Below are 22,040 nucleotides of genomic sequence, written 5' to 3'. Positions count from 1 at the left end.
GTAAGTAAGATTTGGTACACGTTATAAATGATTAATTCATACTTTATGAATATATTTAAATGTGATTAAAACAACATTTCCCTTGGGATTTGTTGCCTACTCATATTGCCTGCAGTCATTAAGAACTGTCACTAATTGTAACTATAATTAATTAATAGCCATTTACTAATTAGGCTCAATGGGATTACAACTGGAATTGAAATGGACATTTTTAAATGTTATTGGGAAAATACGGTGTAGGGTTGAGATTGTTCTGTTTTTAAATACATCTAACTCTTAGGGATACTGACTGGTAGAGCTGAGTTAGCTTCAGATGAATGGATTCAGATAGACGAGTTCTAATTGCGGATATTATTAGGGCCAACATGAATGAGTAGCCTAATTTCACAAGGGTGCCTTTAAAGGATCAATGGTATCACATCGGTTTGATCCTAAACCTTGCATCTGAATAGAATGCTTTCACCCGTTTTGAGTTTTGATGATGGAGTCACCAAGGTACGAGGGTCTTCTTAAACAATTGGCATTGGTGTTGGCAAGCAGATTAAATAGGTTGGGTGGTCGCAGGATGCAAATTGTGCTCCATTGCGGTCCTCTTAGCAACCTGTTGTCAAGGGGCAGTGGTCTCCATCAGGTAGGGCACTGACCCCTGACTGAGTGAGAGCATGTCTTACAAGAAGATGCTATTACTTACTTAGATATGTTGGCTTTTTACATCCAGGACAACCAACTGTATGGGAGTACAACACTCTGGCTGCCAAATAAATCATACATGACTTAAAGTGTGTATGTTTGAACACTGATCATAGTAATCCTCAGGAAATGTGGTTACACTTTATATTTACATGAGCAGGATATATAAATCCTCTTGCTAGACAATTGAATCCCCTTTCAGCTCGGCAGAGATAATCGTACATCCTTTGGATTGCTTTCAGACACTCTTAAAGACCTTGAAGAATAGGGCTGAGGATGTCACCAGAGGAGAACTGTGATAATAACCTGCAGCGGTAGCTCTTCAGCTGGCGACCGTGAACTGGATACTGTGATTGTCATCAAGTAAGGCTATTCTTCAGGAGCTCTTTCCTCTGAAGGCACACGGGGCTTTAGATTGGAGCAGGATACAGATAATAGCTCCTTATGAATCTGTCACTGATGCACAGAGGGAGGGATTGGACGAGACTCAAAGAGACAAAGCAGAAATAAAATGATTTATTGTAAATTGAATGTTTGTTCAGCAACAAATCGGGAGAAAGTTTGAGTTGTGCTCTCTAATGAGGCTTTCTGGGGACTGTTACCTGCTTCTTGAATTACCCTTTAAAGTATGCAAACTTGACATCTCTATCAGCATAGTCAGGCTTGTAGACCATGTTTGGTGGAATGAACTATTGTAAGCTACAAATAAAATGCTGTACTCACAAGAGAAACACAAGTAGAAGTTTCCGGGTATTAAATTCTCCAAACTTTTAGAAATAAATGGTCAAACTGACCTTGATTTATGCTACTCTGTACTAGCCTTCACCATTGTAGCGATTCAGACACTCATAACAAATATAAGAGCATGACATTCACACGACCATATTCATCTGCAGTACTACAAAACACGTATTAATATCCTATACATTGTGACTATTCAAACCAAGGGATATGTATCAAAAACATATCCTATAAGGCTTTCAGGGGTTACGATGTGTTGCTTTCTATATGTGTTATGGGGCATGGTAGATGGATCCGTCAAAGAAGTGTGTTACTTTGTATTAACGGCTGTTCATTTGTAAATGTTCCACTTTCTGGCTTGTCTCAGAGCTTTTGGTTGTAAGAATAGATGCAATGTATTTAGTTGAATGCACCTGACATCTCACTTGGTATTCAATCATTAAACAAACGTAAGTGTTCTGAGTTAAAACACAACATGTTCAACATTTACAGCCTGTTTTATGCCAGATACTAAACGTGTCTGCATCTTTCAAAGCTGTAAAGACGAGTTGGCAAACTGTTACTTATCCCTCAGATCACCTTCAACTCATCTTTGTGTGTTGGGTCGGTTCAGTTCATCAATGCGTGAGGTTACTGTTGTATTTTAAAAATGAAGTTTATTTTATTTCACAGCAGAAGTAATGGTGTTTTTTGTGTTATAAAAAGGCTTTCATCTGCAGCAAAAAGGTTTAACCCTTACAAATCACATGAGCGCGCCCCCACGAGGGTAGATGTATTGCGTTCATGACGTAGCGCTTCATGTACGCATTTTGCGCAGTCCGGAGCTGACAGGTCCATGGAGCCTGCCTGCAGGCGCTAATCTCAGGACACCTCCACTCTCAGAACAGCGCCACTTTCCGAACAGGAAATGCACGCAAATACAAGCCTTTATATTATGAAGGTACAGCGCCACTTTCCGAACCATTGATGAATGCTTGTGTACACAAAAACGGCAGGCAAAACCGTTTTAAATGTGTGTTTCCTGTGTGGCGAATACAGCTGCTTTATTTATGTCTGTATGAAGTTGTTGTGAGTGTGGAGGGAGCAGCTACAGGTTAGCTTAGCCTAATCGATCAGTGCACTACGAAGCCAGTGCTAGACAGTGAACTGTCAACGGAGGGAGCCCCGCCGGCCATTATCGGCCGATATTCACTCTTAATAGTTTTATCGGTGCTCTCTATAAAGGCCCATCAGGAGAGCTGGATCTGATCGATATGGACATGAACGCGAGTGAAGTGTAACCGGACGCGAGAGAGAGATCAGATCAGCTGCTGAGTCTGACGGAGACACGCAGCTCTGCATGATCACCTGATGCTCCGCCCTCTGTTTAGCGAGCTGACCGGACAGTGCAAAATGCGTACATGAAGCGCAATAAATCATACCCTCGTGGGGGCGCGCTCATGTGATTGGCTTAGAATGGAGGAGACATCTGATTGGCTATAGATAGAAACAATTACGAATACAAATCGGGTGAGCGTCAGGGGTGTCTCAAAAAACCCGCACATGAAGCGGTTTGTGTTTGCAGGTGCAGAGGTTTTAAACGCAAAAAACAAATATGTGAGGATCAAAAATACATCTGTAAGACTTTTTTCACACATTTGTGTGTGCATTGAAAAACACAAGTGTGAATCCTTCTGTGTGCATGTGTGTATTATGAGACTGTTCTGAGCCCATAGATATTTGGCTTTAGTCAAAAACACAGCCTGTTGGAGAAAACAAACTTCATGTGCTTCTAATTCTAATTCAACGGATCTTAAGCAGAAATGGGTTTTTTTCAAGAGTCGGTATCATCGTTTAGCAGTGTTTTTTTTCCAGGAGTCTCAATGGAAGACGAGATTGATAAACGTTGACCATCTCCATTTTGAAGATATTTCAAATGAGAAGAATTTATCTTCTCAACCTTAGTTGTTTGTCCTTGAGAGGCTTGCAGGTTTCTTTGTTGCAAAAAACGAGCCAAGCAACTGCTGCTTATTCCTGAATGAACATATGAACAGAGCTACATATTCCATTGTTCAAGACTTTTCTGTTGATGCAACTCGTGGTGAGTATTGACATGCTGCTCAACAAAGACTCAATGATATGGCATCTACAAAGACTATGAGTAGTGCTTGAAGTATCATTCTTTACTTGCTTTTCTGTTTAATCTAGTTAGGTATATTTTTTCCCCCTTCTATATATTTTGAGTTTAGACTTTCAGATAATGTTTCCATTTTCATTGTGTATGTTGTATACATGCAGAAGCACCTATTTGTTTCAAAATGTCATTGATTATTACTTAGATATTGTACTTTGTAGTAGTTTATCTATATGTTCTGTCCTATTAAGCGATCCACATTAAGTTGAGTATGTCATGTTATACACACACACACACACACACCTGTGCCAGTGTGTGACAGCTCTTTCAAGCCGACACTGTGCAGACCGGCAGTTTGTGAATAATTCAAAGTGATTATTAATATTTGAAACGGAACAGCACGGCAGATGAAAGACTCATCTGATCGACTCCTTTCATCCTTCATCCTCCTCCCCTCTTAAATGGAGAGAAGAAGCAGGATGAGCAATGGAGAAAAAGAAAAGTCTGTAAGAGTCTGAGATAAAGAGAGGAAGAAAGGAAAGAAGAGACAGAAAATGAGACTCTGATGGTACTGGATTCAGTAAGTCAAACATCATCTGCAAAGAAAGAATCACAAAAGTTATATGTAGCATGTCTGCATGAAAGACAGACATGGTTTCAATGTGTGAAAGAAACACCGTGATAAAATAAAGGGTTCCACGTGCTTTAATCAAAAAGTCATCTTTTGTTAACAATACATAACGATCACAATGCCAAACCTTGACTGAACATTTCATTCTCAATGAAAACCATCTTGCCCCCCGATCCTGTATTTTGTTTACATTAAAAGTGGGGTAGGTAAGTTTGAGAAACCGGCTCGAGATACACTTTTTGTTATATTCCATGGAATGCTCTTAACATCCCGATAGCAATGAACATCTTAAGTGCTTTGACAAAAAATCTGTGGAAGCCGTAGCGCTGTAAAAAGCACGACCAATCATCTGAGCCGGCCCGGCTAAAGTAACTGGATGGCCTACCTGCCTGTCAGCCTTCCATCTGGGCACAAACTGATCTCGTGCCCTCATTGGTCATGTGCGCGTTCGTGTGTGTTGGGGGAGGGGCTCTGTAAGGAAGTGGCAGATTTGTTCCGGTTGTGTATTTTCAAATTCTAGCGCACTCGAGCTGGTTTCTCCGAAATGACCTACCCCACCTTTAAGTTATTTAATTTTCTTTGAATGATATAACTGTAAAGATACGTTTGTGCCTAGAAAATGAAAAATAAGGATCAAAAACACATTCTTCATCTATATAATAAACCCACACTGTTAAGTGTCTTAAAGTAATCTTAAAAAGTACTAGTTTTTGAAATTCAACTTCTTCTTGTATTTGCAATATTAATGAATTGCTAAATCTTGTGCATATACAATTATACAACATGCAGCAGCGGATTAAGCATCACTCATTATCTGTTATCAATATGTTCATAGGCGGTATTCATCAATGCAGTTATTACAATTTATAAATTAATAGTTTCATGAAGGTGAAAGATGATGAAAAAAAGGGAATGTAGCAGTCAATAGGGGGGAGAGTGAGGGATATTAAATGATTTTGTCTAATTAATTTGATATCACATGAGATATAAATACGGTGATCTGAACAGAAATCTGGCTGCTAAAAATCCAGCAATATGAAGTCCAGATTAACGTCATATTGAGCTTTTTCTTTGGATTCTTGACAATATTAAGAATTAGATAAAGTTAATGACACTGGGAAAATATAATTACTGTCCAGCTGGAAATAACAGGATTGCATGTCGGTGTGTTAGTCGCAGGCTGACAGGTCACAAGAACTGGCCAATTATCAAAAGCTCAGCTTGGCACTTTTGCTCACTGATTTTCATGTAATTAAGTTAGCTTACACCACATCCATTTCAAAATTGGTTTTCGTCTTAACTTTCGCCAAGGTTTATTATTTTTGCTGAATTTCACCGGTCTCAGGCAAAAGGGCCGGCAGCTTCAGCCATGCTGGTATTAGCCTGCAGATTGCATTTTGTTCAGAGGATAATACCGGTCTTTGTGTAAATATGAGGACAAGTCAAATGCGAATTAGGGAGAGATCTTCGGAATTAGCCGGCAAAGAGAGAGTAAGAGAGGCATGAGGCAGTAAACCCTTTTTAATGGATGGCTCAATATGTCATGCTTTTCTTTAGAGAGAATGTGGAATTACTGAAATACAGACGGCCTCTGAATGATATCAGGTCTGAGTCTATCAGTCAGTGGAACATAGGACTGGGAATACTGCCTCCAGTTTATCAACAGATTGCGGTAAAAATGCAACCTGACAGAAACAAACCGCAGAAACAAGACAACATCAGGCTGCTGTTGAGCTTGAACCTGACTGAGATCACCTTAACTCTGGGGAGGAACTAAAGACAAAAACTCCCAGGGAAAGGAAATATAGTCAAGTCAAATCTATCTTATTTATGATGCCCCATACCACAGATCACACAATTTGCCTCAGGGGTGCTTTTTGAGAATATACAGCATAAAACATATCTCGCCTACACATCTCATAATCTTTTATACCTTGATCTTTTCTGACAACATTCCTGCTCCCCAGAGGATGTGGTTTCATGACTGTTCCTTGAGGGAAAACCTTTTAAATAAGTAGAGTTGTTATAACTTTTCTTGCCTTAAAAAGGGCTTTTTAATTTGGGTTTTGTTCATATAGGACCAATAGTGGTGTAGATAATGTGTATTTTTGTGTATTGCATCCCTCTACAACAGTGCTTCTCAAAGTGTGGTCCGCGGACCACTGGTGGTCCGTGAGCGCCCCCTAGTGGTCCGTGAGTATATTGGTAACATTTCACATTTGAAAGAAATACATTTATTTAAGTTGTTCGCACTCTCGCGAGAATATCTCCGCAATGGAACGAGCTTAAGTTTCACTTTCAATTGCATGATATAGCCCAGATAAACACCTTCATCACACATGTTGCCACTTGTTTGTACCATTTTCAGGCGATTTGTAAAAAACGATGTGTTTTTGGAAATGTGTGGAGTTAGGTAGTCCGCGAGTGTTTTTTTATTGGTTAGGTGGTCCTTGATATGAAAAAGTTTGAGAAACACTGCTCTACAAAAAGCAATACAATGTTTCTGTTGTTTGATGGAATATGGCAAGAAAATGTTTATGATACTCACACATTTTGTTCAGCAGGAGAAATTCCACATAGTAACGCCCGTTTATAATTGTTGATGGGCACTGCAATCATCGAAAGTAAAAGGCCAAGGAAACGCTACAAACAAACTACAAAATAGTCGCATGGATCCCCGTCACCACTCCTAAGCTAAAGGCGGCAAATATCGGTGTGATGACGTTTAGTATTCTCATTTATTTTGATACATAGAAAACAGGTTGTTTACTGACCGATTTAATACCAAACGTCTCTTGAGTGTCTAAATTGTGTTAACGACAGACCTAATTCCAGTCATCTAACCAGAAACCCTCAACAGGGAACCAATCGGTAGTTATTGTTGCTTTAATTAAAGGGGAGTTTACTTTAGTTGACTATTTTCCGTCCTATTTATAGTTTTCATTTGATCAACTTAAAGGTGGGGTAGGTCATTTCGGAGAAACCAGCTCGAGTGGGCTAGAATTTGAAAATACACAACCGGAGAAAATCTGCCACTTCCTTACAGAGCCCCTCCTCCAACACACACGAACGCGCACATGACCAATGAGGGCACGAGGGAAGTTTGTGCCCCGATGGAAGGCTGACAGGCAGGTCGGCCAAAGCACAGTGTGTGTGTATCTGTCATGCAGATGTGACTTGTCTGTTGACACTTAATTACGATGTTGGGTGTGCATGTGACCTGCAGTCAAATAGGCAGCCTGTCTCATGCTCTCTCATTTGGACTGAGAACAAAACAGAATTAGAGTGACCGTCTGTAATGGATGTCTCAATATTTCATGCTTGTTTTGGAGATTGTGGGATTTGTTAAGTGCAAGCAGACAGAGAATGCTAACAAGACTGAGCCTAACAGATTAGTGTGTTACCGCTGCGTTTTAGGAATGTAAGTAATAAGCACAGAGGGAGAGAGACCCGGGCTGACGGCTGCGCTCACACAGATGGAGCCGTTTGATCCCATGTCAGATTCTCTGTTTAATCCTAAATTCTTCATAAGTGCAACATAAGTTCTTCTGTTGAACATAAGCTCTTCTGAAGGCTGAGTTTTTGATTAAAGCTAATCATGTGTCAGTTACACATTTGTTACGTCACCTTTGTGCTGTTATTATGTTGTGACACCTTATACGCATGATCTCCACACAAGTCAATTTCAAGATATCAGTATGTCTCTGCAAGCTGCTCAACATACTGGTGTATTAACTCTCCCTGTATCTGTAAAAGGAGCCTAAAACAGCTGTGAATGCTGGTTAAATCAATCTGTGGCTGTGTTTGTGAGTGAGTGTGTCGTGATATTTTTCATAACCAGTCCTTCATTATTCCTTAATTAGTCGCACATATTTAATTTTCCAGAGTAAAACATCAGATCCAGCTACAGTATATTAAGCTAGAGAAACAAAACATGTTTGATTGGTTTCCGGCTTTCCGCTATTTTCCATATCGTGGAACGGTTTTTAAAAAAGTAAGCTCATCCGTGAGTGAATTTACAAACACTTCCTGGCTAAGTACAACTAATTGAGCTGCAGAAAAAATATCCTTTTTTTTGGCAAGGCTAACACATTTAGAAAACGTATTGTTGATCTGTTTCTTTATTCTTTGCTTGTGTATTTCTCTGCTTTTTAAGCTGTGTCTTCAAAGAAAAGTGCCGTGCATCAATACTTATTTTATATTCAGTTGTATTCTCTATATTTGAACGATTGTCCAGTGTACAAGAAATAAACAACACATTTCTTTATCACCAAAAAAACACGTCGATGCCCTGCATGCTGTTACGACTGTAAAGCTGCCTGAAAGTTGCCCTCTTGAAGCTCAGTTAGAAGGACATACACTTCATACACATCGTTGTTAGAGTACACAATGGTCCTTTATAGACTGTATCTTAAAGGGGACCTATCATGCAAAATGCACTTTGTGATGTCTTTTATACATAAATATGTATAAAACCCTCTCTCTTTTCCTCCGTACCCAAGTCTGTTAAAAACGGGTGTACAACGAGCGGATACAGATTTCCATCTGAACTGACGTGTCCAACCAAACTGACCTCGGTGGACCCACAGGAAGTTGCTATCAGTGTCACTACCCGATCCGTCCCCCTGCCCGATCGGTACTGCGCATGTGCGAGATGGTCCGCCATATTGGACAACTCCGGACCGCAACCCAAGATGGACACTTGACACAGTGGCTTTTAGCAAAGCTCAAAAAGAAAACTCGAGAGGGATGAGTTATTGTTATTACAACGTGACTTCACTATTATTTAACAACTATTTTTATTGGGTTCTTTTATTTGGGGTTAAGTACATTGTCAGAATAAGTGAGAAATGGATTTAACTTCTGTTAGACAGCTATCATACTGAATACATATTTACTGTGAATGTATGCAAACATGTATGGCATATGGCTGTCTAACAGAAGTTAAATCCATTTCTCACTTATTCTGACAATGTACTTAACCCCAAATAAAAGAACCCAATAAAAAGAGTTGTTAAATAATAGTGAACGTTGTAATAACAATAACTCATCTCTCTCGAGTTTTCTTTTTGAGCTTTGCTAAAAGCCACTGTGTCAAGTGTCCATCTTGGGTTGCCGTCCGGAGTTGTCCAATATGGCGGACCATCTCGCACATGCGCAGTACCGATCGGGCAGGGGGAAAGATCGGGTAGTGACAATCAGAAACAATGCCTGACGTGTTTTGGACGTCTTTGTTTACATTAGCAAGCTTCGCTAACACTCAGAGCTAACCTGTACTGAAGAGCACATTTAAAAAGCAGGAAATAAAAAAAGGAACTCACCTTGTGATAAACCTGCAAGAGAAAAAGCATTTGAGCTCCATACTGTTTCAGACATAATCTTTGATGTGGTTTAGAACAGGATGGCGTTTTATCACAGCAGAATTGAACTGTATCTCCGGTAGAATTCTGATCAGGCATTAGCTCCGCCTCCTCTTTTTTTTTTTTCAAGCTAAGGACCCAAGATCTGCGTTTCTCTAGCAGGGCTTCAAAAGAGGGGTTTGAGCAATATGAGGCATGGCTACAATGGGTGATTGGTATTTTGTAAAAAAAAGACATTCACAGACATGTTTTGTATAGGTACAATATATGTTTCAAATATAGCATGATAGGTCCACTTTAACTTTTCTCGGGGCTTGCCTTTCTGTCCTTTCTACTTCTAGTATTGCCTATGTATTGTTCTCTTTCTCTTCTTTCCTGCCGGGAGCTTTGAACTCATCATTGTAATGCAATGAATCTTCACTGCATGACAAAGAGGGAGAAAGAAAGGAAAGGAGTAAGAGGAAATGAGATGGTGTAGGGAACAGGACTGAATACCAGGAGGTAGTGAATGCCAATAGACATAGAGAGCAAATAGCTTTTGAGCCGATGAGACAGAAGGGCAGAAGACTAGATAGACCTCACGACATATGAATAGAGATGACAAGATCTCTATGAAGATGAAGCCGAAAAGAAAAAAGGATTTAGAGGGTTGGGCTGGATTTGGTTTGGTCCCTCGTGTAAAGAGGAAGACAAACAGATATGACATATTCTCTCTGAAGAATCTCCTGCCAGCAAGTCTTCAGTATGCAGAGAGAAAGAGGGGACATATGTTGAGAGAGGTCGAGCTGGAAGAGGAGAAGGACAAGAAGCCATAAAGAGAAGAATCAGAGGAGATGAGGAAAGATATACTCAGGATAAAGAAGAGAATAAAGAAGAGATTTAGTTGGATAAGGGAAGGAGGTGGGAAGGGATGTACACGATGAAGAGAAAGAGATGCAAGAAGGAATTGATAAGGGCAGGAATATGTTCAAACAGTGATGGGAGGTTAGGAAGAAGGAAAGAGGAAGGTTTAGCAGGATGGGAAGATGCAAAGAGGAAGAAAGGTATGAGAGAAGTGGGAACATGAAGACATAAAGAAAACAAATATGAAGAGAAGATTCAGATTTGACTATATGAAAACAATTATACCTGTTTTCTATGCAAGTCGAGGCAAATTGAAAGCAACTGGTGCCGATACAAACGAACACCTACAGTCCATTACATTAGTTTAAGTTTAAGTGCGTGACTTGCCTTGTGAACATGCTTCACATTTGAACATGAGATGCTTAATAGACTGATTTCCCTTTTGTCCTTGTGATGCTGCAAATTCCCCACAGGTGTTCAATTTGCATATTATTCAGTCTCTCTTCATTTTGATCTTTGAGTCTTAGATATTTTACGCATCAAGTTGCATACAAGTATTGAAGATATCTTAAAATGATCCTCCTTAAATGTGCAGATGCAATGCAGACAAAGGCAGGAAGGATGAGAGCAATCACAACGATAACAAGTGAAGAGCAGGAAAGATACAGAACACTAAAAGTTAGGGGATGAAAGGATGAAAGACTGAAAGAGACAGATGTTGAGATGCAAGGGAACAGATGAGTGAAGGACCTGAAAAAAGGGAAGGAGGTGTTGAGTACAGTCGTCTTCTGGAATTGGAAGTTGATGGGGGGCGAGTATGAAAAATGGAGTCAAAGGGGAAGATGGATAAAACAGGGTGAAATAAATAAGTGGAGGAAAAAAGGCAAAGTGCTAAAGAGCCCGAGGCCAAACTGAAGTATACGGGGGAGGAGTAGAGGGGTGAGGCGGAAATATTTGACTGCATTGCGTTTTTGTGAAGTTTTTATTCAGGGCAGCTGAAGCAGAAAGTGGCAGCAGACACACTCTACACACACTCATAACATGAATGCCTCATTTATTATCCATCTCAAGTGTGTGTGTGTGTGTGTGTGTGTGTGTGTGTGTGTGTGTGTGTGTGTGTGTGTGTGTGTGTGTGTGTGTGTGTGTGTGTGTGTGTGTGTGTGTGTGTGTGTGTGTGTGTGTGTGTGTGTGTGTGTGTGTGTGTGTGTGTGTGTGTGTGTGTGTGTGTGTGTGTGTGTGTAAATAAAAATCACGGGATCCCTCAGGGCAGCGCAGACTATGGACCATCAGACCCCTGAACACATAAAAGAGACAACCAAACAAAGTGGAAACACAAACCGCAGGCTTACATCACACTGCTGCTGAGCCACTACCCAACCACGACCAACTCACTTCAGGAGAAAGGACACTTCAAGACAAAAGTCTGTCCAAAAAATCAACATAGATCACGGGCTATCTTTTAGAAATGTATTGTCAACACTCCTGGTCGCCACAGGATGAACCATGTTGACATAAGCAATGATCACACAACCGTTCCTCTTGTTTAGTGCCACCCTCAAAAAACAAAATGTTGAAGCCATTATAGATCACTGGAAATCCTCTTTCTCGTTACACCTTGAGTTACAATAGATGCCTTAAAAGGTCTTTTAATGTTGACTCTTGGTAATGTTTGACCAAATGCATGTTACTTTAGTTGGCTAGATTTGCGAAATACTCGTGATCATTTGTTTAGTCATTTTTACAACTTGGGCAATAATGTTTAAAAGTATCATTGCATTACTTCCTGGAGAGTTACGGTCTTGTGTGAACTTGTGCCACTGAAGTCACTTCAGGCAGTATCCTTTACGTATCTTATTTGAATATTATAAAATACAATTCAGAACTGAAAATAAAAGCTCAGTCACAATGTCTAATGAGATGCACTGATCGATCCACATCAGTAGTCATCGTTCATGGTAACAATGTCCTCACTCTCCTTCAAGGTGATCTAGATAAAAAACATCAATTTGATCAGCATCACCTCACAACGACACTCTGTGCATTATAATGGGACCCAGCACAGACCCACAGGGCCTCTGTTATGCAGACTGCAGACTGCACGTGGCTGCAGACGCTTTAATAAGGTGTTACATCAAATGTGGGAATGTGTGGAGGTGTGTGGCGCAGTGGATATATATATATATATATATATATATTTAGGGGCGGTGGTGGCGAAGTCGATAGGGATTTGGCTTGGCAACTGGAAAGTCACCAGTTCAAGTCCCGGCAAGACCAAGTGCTACCGAGGTGTCCCTGAGCAAGGCACCGTTCCCTACACTGCTCCCCGGGCGTTGTTCAAAATGGCAGCCCACTGCTCCTAACACTGGGATGGGTTAAATGCAGAGAAACAATTTCCCCACGGGGATTAATAAAGTATATACAATCAAAATAAGTCGCTTCGGATGAAAGCGTCTAACAAGTAACATGTGTTTGTGACCTTCAGTAAGCTGCCTGACACAAGCTTTCTCATTTGACTGAACTTTTGTGTGTCTGTGCTTTTTCTCTCCGCAGATACACAAAGATGAAGACAGCTACCAACATCTACATCTTCAACCTGGCTCTGGCTGACTCTTTGTTCCTGGCGACTTTACCTTTCCAGGTACTACCTATTCCACCTTTTCCTTAAACTACTCTTTTTGCCCACTCTTAAGATTAACTTAAATTAAAACAAACCTATAAATGAATGTTTAGTTGGTAACAGATACTATACAGTTTAAGATTGTAGGCGGCAGTAATAGGCACTTGGCTTGGGTACCGAAGTATTGCCGGTTCAAGCCCTGATTGGACCAAAACTAGTGTTGACTGGTCGCTGTAGAGGTGCCAGTTTGCCTCCTGGAAATTGCCGGTTGTCCCTTTTGCTCTGCCGCCTCTTCTTTTGTGCATGTTTATAGGTCTAAGTTGTGCATGTGTGTAATTATAAAATGACACCATAGTGAAAAGTGGAATTTCCCCTAGGGTATTAATAAAGGTGATCTTTGAAATGTGTAAACTTCCAGATGTGGTACACTCATTTGTTTACGGATCATATCAGGCATTACTCTGCCTTAAAACCCAAAGGGGCTGTTGTGTTTAAAGATAGAAAGTTCAAACGAATGTCAACAAACACCATCACAGCCTAACCATTAATTAAGTTGTACAATTAGCATTCTGCTCATGTGTTATGCTGCTGCTGGTTCAATTAGTTTTACAAGATTACAAGTGACATCAATATTTGTCGCTTTGGTAATGGCATCTTTTTCAAAGCCAGGGCTGCAGTCGAATAGTCCATTTAGCTTAGGAACCTTCCTAACCGAGTGAAGTCATGATAAGTGCCGTTCCAATTCTCTACATGAAATGAAAGGAGGTTTCAAACTTCCTTTATAACCTCCTTTAGCTTAGGAACCACTGGACCTCCCTCACCGAAAGGAGAGGAGAAAATGCTGCCCCACAATGCATTGCAGCCGCAGCATTTGCGTCACACAACAGTCGGCCGTTCACGGAAACAAACGATTATGACCGAGAAATGATATCATGAACGTTACAGTGCTTATTAAGCATTTTAAAACGTAGGTGGTAAGTTGCCAAAGTGCTTTGTTCTGAACGTTCACCAGTATTATAATCAGAGAGAGAAATATGAACGTTAGTTTTTACTGAAATGATCAAATAAAGTCAACATTTCACAGTCTTTACTGAGCTGTGTGGGGTTTGTTCAACTTCTAAAAGATGCTTGAATGGTGACACAGTGATAGATGTTAAGGACTAACGTTTATAAATACATCTGTATTGATTTTAAGATATTTTCATAGTTCATACAATCATACGTATTGGGATCATTTGTATTAATGTGGACCGGAGGGAGAGGGGGACGAGCATAAGTTTCACTTTCCTTTTTTATTTCAATTCCAACTTTGGTCCTGAAGAATATGTTTCTCTGTTGTCCACGTTCATAAAGCAAAGCAGCAGCTTCAGAGCACGGTGCAGAGTCTCAAGATGAGTTTACAGTAGTCCCTCGTTCTTATTAAACATCCATGTTGTAGTCCGCTGTATAGAAAACTGTAGTTTCCATAGTTTCCCCACAGCAGCAGACGCACACAATGACGGCCGCTGGCGCATCATAAACACCTCGGATAGTGAAAGTGCATTCGGATTCTCTAAAGTACCGCAGTCTCTTCTCCTAAGTCCTTTTGAATTCTCCTATGCACTATCCCTTAACCCCGTGACGTTTCACTCAGAGGTCAAGGAATAGACAATAGGGTTAGAACTTAGGAGCTGATTTGTAAACTATCCGACCGCAACCCTTGTGTCTTTTTCCTTCAGCATGGCTTCCTAGTAACTCTATGTGATATCACTAAAAAGTACCCTTGTTCTGGTACCACAATGGGGTCAAGATTTATTGATGATTGATGAATTAGGGAACAAGATTATAAACAATGCCGATAAGCATTAAAACATGATTGAATTCTTAAAAAGGCAGCATTACATTAACTAGTGAGTGATTGTACTGGATTTTACAAAAAAATGCAGCTTATATTGTGTCCGCCCCTGGTTATACTCAGACATGAACTCTGACTGATATATTACCTAAAATACAATTTCGATTCTGCTGTTTCACCAGCAGGGTTTTTATATGTGTATTCCACTTCATGGATAATTAAGTGTCAACAGTTATATAACAGAGGAGATTGTATTCTCTGTTCTGCTTGCAGCTGTATTTATGCTCAAACTTTGATTTCTGGATGTTTGTTTTAGGGCACAGACGTGTTCCTGGGCTTCTGGCCGTTTGGGAACGCTCTGTGCAAAGTGGTGGTGTCTATCGACTACTACAACATGTTCACCAGCACCTTCACCCTGACGGTGATGAGTATGGACAGATATGTGGCTGTCTGCCACCCTGTCAAGGCGCTGGACATGAGGACTCCTCACAAGGCCAAGGTAAAACTGTTTCATTTCAAAGTGAGATATTTACCTCTTTAAATCCTTCACACCTTCTGTATTGCCCCTGCAATGGCCGACATCAGATCAGACACTTCAGCCCATGGATCCTTAAAAAAGGCTTTGTGTGTGCTCATGTTGGGAAACTCAAAAGAAATAAAGATAAACTGATACAGGCATCATTTTCAAATGTGATATAATATTGCAGATTTGAATACTAAACAAGTGGATGTGGCCGCAGAGGTTTGAAAACTAGAAATCATTTTAAAATTGCGATGGAATGATAATTGAAATGAAAACTCAGATGTGTAATGTCATAGCCAAGCTGCCTGTTTAAAAAAAAAAAAATGTATGTGCTTTTGCAGTCTTTACATTTAGACCTTACCAAAAAGCCGAGAGTAAATAAAGCAAGAGGTTTAATAATCATATAACTCAGATTATCTAATGCAATTACTGCACAGCTGTTGATGTGTCTGCAGCTGTGCAGTAACTGTGGTAAATAAGAAATGCAGAACTCGTATTGCAGTGTGTTACATAATGTTTGTGGCTTGTTTATATATTTACTGGCATGAGCTTTAATTCCTGTGGTAACCTCTAGATATACGGGTGTAAGAAAAGAAAAAAGTGTAATCCATTCGACCAATTTCTCCAACCGACGTTGACGAGTAAACCTTTTGTCCTGTAACGACACCCTGAGAAACAGACCTTTTCAAGTGCTGATAAGAAATGTCAAAATGAAGAAACACTGATTCAAACAGCTCGTCTGCACAATCCTTCTCATCAGAGTCATTGATGATGTGCAAAACATAACGAGATAACACCACTTAACTTCGAACCAAATTGATTTTACACATCAAAGTCTGTTGGGGATTACAACTGCACATTTGAACAAGGTTTAAAGTCATTTTGTGACTTCAAACTTAGTGCAATGCTAACTAATTGCTTCAAGTCATGTCACTTGCTACGATATAATCATTGCACACCCGACAGTAATGGATTCAAGGACTCCAGGCTGTTATTGTAACGTGTACATCGCTGCAGTGTAGTTATGTTGATGAAAATCTTAGGTCACATGCTCCTCCAACAGTGCAACACAATACAACTGATAAAATAGTGCAAGTAAATACAATAACATAGTTGCAGTTGGTGTGAATGGTGGGTAATGTGTGGCCCGTTTTTGTTAAGTCCAACAATGCTATAGATGCTTGATTGATTTAGTGATAGAGTATTGTAGTGTTCCTTTTGAGCAAAGGTATAAATTGTTCAAGTTCTAGATTGTTCTGCTAGTCCTGATATGCATTTGAACAGTGATGTCATTGCTCAACAAGGTAAGACAATTGAAACTACTACTTGTCAAATGGTAATGCCTCAGGTAAACACAGGTATTGTAAGTAGTAGTGACTTTTACTGTGGAATACTGGGCATACAATGGGACAGACTCGCTGCCCTCAGAGTGCTTGTTATTAGCCCTTCTTATTCTTACACATTCAAATAGACGTTTTAAGCTTGAAGATTAAAGGGTTGAAAGATACTTTTTCTTTTCTGTCTGAGTAATTGGAAATCTATAATTGACCATCATGTTATCATGTCTTTAGGTGGTGAATATCTGTGTGTGGGTGTTGGCTTCAGCCTTCGGTGTTCCAGCCATGTTCCTGGGAAATGTTGAGATGGAACCAGAGCATGGCAGTAAGTAATTGACAAGCACACGCATGCACACACACACACACACACGCACACACACACACACGTTGCTTTTCGGCACCTGCTTTCTATGTCCCCAAAGAGTCAGAGGTCCCCATGACGTGATTGTGTAAACAGACTGATGTCCGCAAATAGTGATGAAAACAAGCTTAACCACACACACACACACACACACGTGCTTGTAATGACCTCTGCATGCACACATTCTTGCACCTTCACCACAAATACATATGCAACGAGCTGTCCCAGTTGTTATCGCTGCTCTCGCGCAGCGTCTGACTAATAGCTTCAGCACACATCATCGCGTGATGCCTCTTCTTCTCGCTGTTTCCTATCAAATAAATACAGAGCTTTGACAGCCGGCTGCCTGCGACATTATACAATACTCCACATGGTGCTCCGTGTTTTTAGAACTTTCACACAGCAGGTGCATATTTATATCTACCAAAATAGAAAGAACATTCAGCTCGTGGTCCATTTCTTTTGTTGCAGTTCAATCAGCAGAGGTGATAAAAAACCAACACTGTGTTGTGATTATCAATGACTTTCAGTAAGTACAAAGGCAGATGTGTTGCAGCCTGTCGCACTAACGCCACATGAATGAATGTGGCATAAACACATATATGAATTACGAGCGCCGGCATTTACATAAAATAAATATGCATGACTGAGATCAACTGAATCAGGAAAACACATGTAAATTCAATTAGCAGAAGCTCATAATTAAAGCATATTTACATTACATTATTTTACATTGTATAACTAACACTTGTCATTTGATTGAAAAATACTTAAAGGTGGGGTAGGTCATTTCGGAGAAACCGGCTCGAGATCGCTAGAATTTGAAAATACACAGCCGGAGAAAATCCACTTCCTTATAGAGCCCCTCCTCCAACACACACGAACGCGCACATGACCAATGAGGGCAGAGGTAAGTTTGTGCACAGATGGAAGGCTGACAGGCAGGTAGGCCATCCAGTTACTTTAGCAGGGCCGGCTCAGATGATTGGTTGTACTTTTTACAGCGCCACGGCTTCCACAGATGATATTTTTGTATGGATTTTTTGTCAAAGCACTTCAGATATTCATTGCTATCGGGATGTTAAGAGCATTCCATGGAATATAACAAAAAGTGTATCTCGAGCCGGTTTCTCAAACTTACCTACCCCACCTTTAACAAAACAAACATTTACTATGACCATAACAAATAATAAAATAAATGCTTACGTTTCTGTTCAGATGTCAAACTTACCAAACACAACCTCATTGCATTGGTTCTGCACTTAAAGAGAATGGGATCCAAAAAAAGTTAGAAGTACCGTACTTTTCGGACTATAAGCCGCGACTTTTTTCCCCATTTTTTTTTGTACAGCTAACGGCCACTAGGGGACCTCCTAAATCTATGGATTTTACAGGTAACATTAACCACCTTTAACTCTATGGGCTCTATGACCGGTCCGCGCCCGCCACCTCTAAGGGGCGGGCTCCAGCAGGAAAAGCTGGAGGCCGGAAAAGAGTGAGACGGGTCGCGCGCCAAAGTAAAAGTGGAACCGAGAGACAGAACGAGAGCAAGACAGACGGACAATTTAGCTGCTGCGGCTTATATGCAGGTGCGCTTTATAGTCCGAAAAGTACGGTAATATATATCATTAATTATTCCCTTCAAATAATTTCCTTTAATGTGCCTTTATTGTTGTTTTGGTTCTGTATATTGGCTTGTTGTTCAAAAAGGAGCTAGTGCCACCTCGATTTGGAAATCTAACGCACACTCACTTGAATCAACCGTCTCCAGAAGTTGCATAAATACATCTGGCGGTGCTCCCTTGTAAGATGCACAGCTGAATTCCATTTCCTGTAGAGACCTCAGTCCATCAGGTGCTCCCCCTCCCCCTGCAGGTTAACCTCTTGTGCGTTGCCCATCTCCTACTACATGCGTGATTTGATTAAACCAAGGTTCGTTTAATCTTCTGGTTCATCTCACTGTTGTATTAAAAGTGTGCGTGTGTGAGACAGTTTATCTTGTGTTTGGAATAACTGCTCTTGCAGCATATTGCAATGCCTGACTTCAGTTGTCATCATCATTCCTGGTAGCAATGTTCCATTAGTGTGTGAAGCCTGTATGAAAACTGCATCATTATATTTCTCTCTATGGCAGGCGGGTTCATCCTCTTGTCACTTAGGTTTGTTAAGGGGTGAGGAAAACAACCTCAAAGTGGAATAAGAGCACGAACATGTGGGAAGAATTCCAACTGAGTTTAAAGGAGGGGATTAGGGATAGGGTTATTACAAATATGTACTAAAAAGCTATTTACTACATGCATCTTCTTACCTTGTTCTTATGGTTTTGTAAGTTTCACTGTTACAGCAACAATGTTCTAAAAATTTTTTAAAGGCTTCTCAAAATGAGACATGTCTGAATGAATTGCTTTTAGATGAGCGTATAAGCTTCAACAGCACAAGGTCCATTTCAGTCAGACAACTCACGTGTTCTTAATATGTTTATTAGAGCAGCATATAGTTGAGTTTGGCATCTAGGCTCGGGCCTCATCACTCCACAGATCTACATAGAACATTGAGTGATGATTAGGTAACTATCCCCCGAGCCGACAGGTGGAAGTGTTACCTGTACATGTTGTCAGTATGTTATGTAGTATCTCTTGCACGTGAACGCATCAGCATTAGCGAGGCAGAGGCAGGCAGACCTGGCAGCTTAAATAGAGCGGCAAGTTAAGGAGATTGTGTTTGGTTGGTTGTAAGAGAGACGCGTTGCGTGTTAATGTATCATTAGTGCTCGAGTTGACTGCCTGAACTAGCTCGCAGGCTTCGCGCCATATAGGAAAATAAGTAAATGCACATCCTGTTTTCCTTCTAAAACAACAGAATACACATATATAAAAAAAAAAACTCAGCTGAGCAAACTGCTGAATTAAGTTGATTTAAGTTGTTGAAACTCTTCAGCATGGGTCATATGAGGAAGCCATTTTGCTTAATCACAGTAATAATCAGAAAGCACTCCCTCACCATATTTTCAGCTCTCTTTTATGTTCATCAAGCAATATGAGAAACCTTCATTTCTAGTCACTTTATGCATGAGCACTGTCAGGCATCATAAAAGAGGCAGCACATATCTAATAAATTATGAAATTGTTGAGGGGATATTTTAGGGGATTCACAGTTGAAGGAGAAGCTAAGTGTCCCTTGCATTTGTCAGATATAGATTAAGGCTTCAAAGGCAACATTTGTTTTAAAGGGGACCTATTCTGCTCACATTCAGGTTCATATCAGTATGTAGTGTCTCTACTGGGACATGTCTCCATGCTTTAATGTTCAAAAAGCACTTTAGTTTTCTCATACTGCCTCTTTTCACCCTCTGTCTGAAACTAGAGCCCTGTCCGCTCTGATTGGTTAGCTGGCCGGCTCTGTTGTGATTGGTCAACTGCTTAGAGATGTCGAGTCCAATGAGTCCAATGAAGGCGTTACACTTACGTTTGGATACATAGCCATTACTTTAACAAAGACACAAGACCAGCATTATTACATTTCAAATATGTGAAAAAGTCTACAATTATGTTTGAACTTCAGCAGAAAGGTTGCAACTTCCTGGAGGACTCGAACCAAATCTATAAAGAGGATGTAAATGTCGGGAGGTTTGAACCCTATTCACAGACACCCTTTGTTCATCTGAGTCTTTTCGATACCTGATAACACCGGATGGATAACGGCAGCTTCTTTCTCAGTTCGAAATAGACTCATTTAATTTCTGCTTATCAGTTTCTGCTGAGTGGATCAAATCAAATCAAGTTTTATTTATATAGCACATTTATAAGTGATTTTTGGTCGAGCCAAAGTGCTGCACATATAATAAAAATAGCCTACAGTAGAGACACTTTACAGCAAATACAACAGCACAGATTGTTCAGAATATTAGTATGAGAAAAAACGACACCCTCTGTCCTTAGACCCTCTGTCCTTAGACCCTCTGTCCTTAGACCCTCACATCGGACAAGGAAAAACTTCCAGAGAAAACCCCCAGTTTAAAGGGAACATGGGAGAAACCTCAGGGAGAGCAACAGAGGAGGGATCCCTCTCCCAGGACGGACAGACGTGCAATAGATGCCGTGTGTAAATCCAAGAGATAATACATTTTACAGCATATAGACAGAATGTTAGGAAATGCATGTGTCTGTAATGAGAAGATGAATCCACGAGGATGTCAGCTAGAATCCTGTGGAAGCCATCAGGGAAGCAGCATGACGAGACCCAAGGCAGGACCGCAGAGACAGGTTCAGCCACGACCCGAAGTCCACGACTTAATCCAGAACTCAGGATAGAGGATCCAAGACACAGGACTACAGCAAGAGGATCAGCCTCGACTCCGGATCCCGGCGTAGATATAGATACAAAACAAGAACAAAGATGTGGCTGGGTTAATCGGAACAAGAGAACAGACACAGACAGAGAGGGAAAAGGTCATTGTATGAAAGTTATTCTTGATAACCCTCTAGAAAGATCTCATGAACTTCCCCACTCAATCTATCAAGACCCGAGCAGTTCTATTAGATATAAGAAACAGAGAGAGGGAGCACAACAACCTATCTCTTCGTCAGATGCGACTCTGTACCCCGTTACCCTCTACAAGGCCATAGACCAGCAGAGGGGAAATGGGGGGTGGGTAAGGGTTTTTAAGAATAAACCGCAAGGGTCTAAAGGGAAAAAAGATGAAATATAAGGTACTATATTTTAAGTGATCCTATCTACTATTCCTATATTCGAATAATGTATAAAGTATTTTAAAAATACTTTATGAAATCCTATGTTATGTTATAAATATTAAAATAAAGAACTAAATGAATAAATGAATAACTAAATGAATAAATAGATAATTCATATTAAAATAAAGAACTAAATGAATAACTAAATGAATAAATAGATAATTAAACAAAAGCCAGAGATAAAAAGTGAGTTTTAAGTGTTGATTTAAAAACCATCAGGGTCTGGGCCGACCTCACAT

At 40.3% G+C, this 22,040-nt stretch overlaps 1 protein-coding gene across 1 annotated transcript in view; it reads left to right on the top strand.

The window, feature by feature from the left end:
• Nucleotides 1-22,040, top strand: part of oprl1 (opiate receptor-like 1) — a 95,122-nt gene that overhangs the window by 52,017 nt on the left and 21,065 nt on the right. Inside the window, exons 3-5 of the mRNA XM_034087727.2 lie at nt 12,929-13,016; nt 15,146-15,328; nt 16,924-17,014. Coding sequence (XP_033943618.1) covers nt 12,929-13,016; nt 15,146-15,328; nt 16,924-17,014 — 362 coding nt within the window. The remainder of the gene's footprint in view (nt 1-12,928; nt 13,017-15,145; nt 15,329-16,923; nt 17,015-22,040) is intronic.

This window comes from Pseudochaenichthys georgianus, chromosome 7, assembly GCF_902827115.2.
Source record: "Pseudochaenichthys georgianus chromosome 7, fPseGeo1.2, whole genome shotgun sequence".
Classification (NCBI taxonomy): Eukaryota; Metazoa; Chordata; class Actinopteri; order Perciformes; family Channichthyidae; genus Pseudochaenichthys; species Pseudochaenichthys georgianus.
The sequence above is the reverse complement of the archived record's forward strand: the minus strand, read 5'-3'. Positions and strand labels throughout refer to the sequence as shown.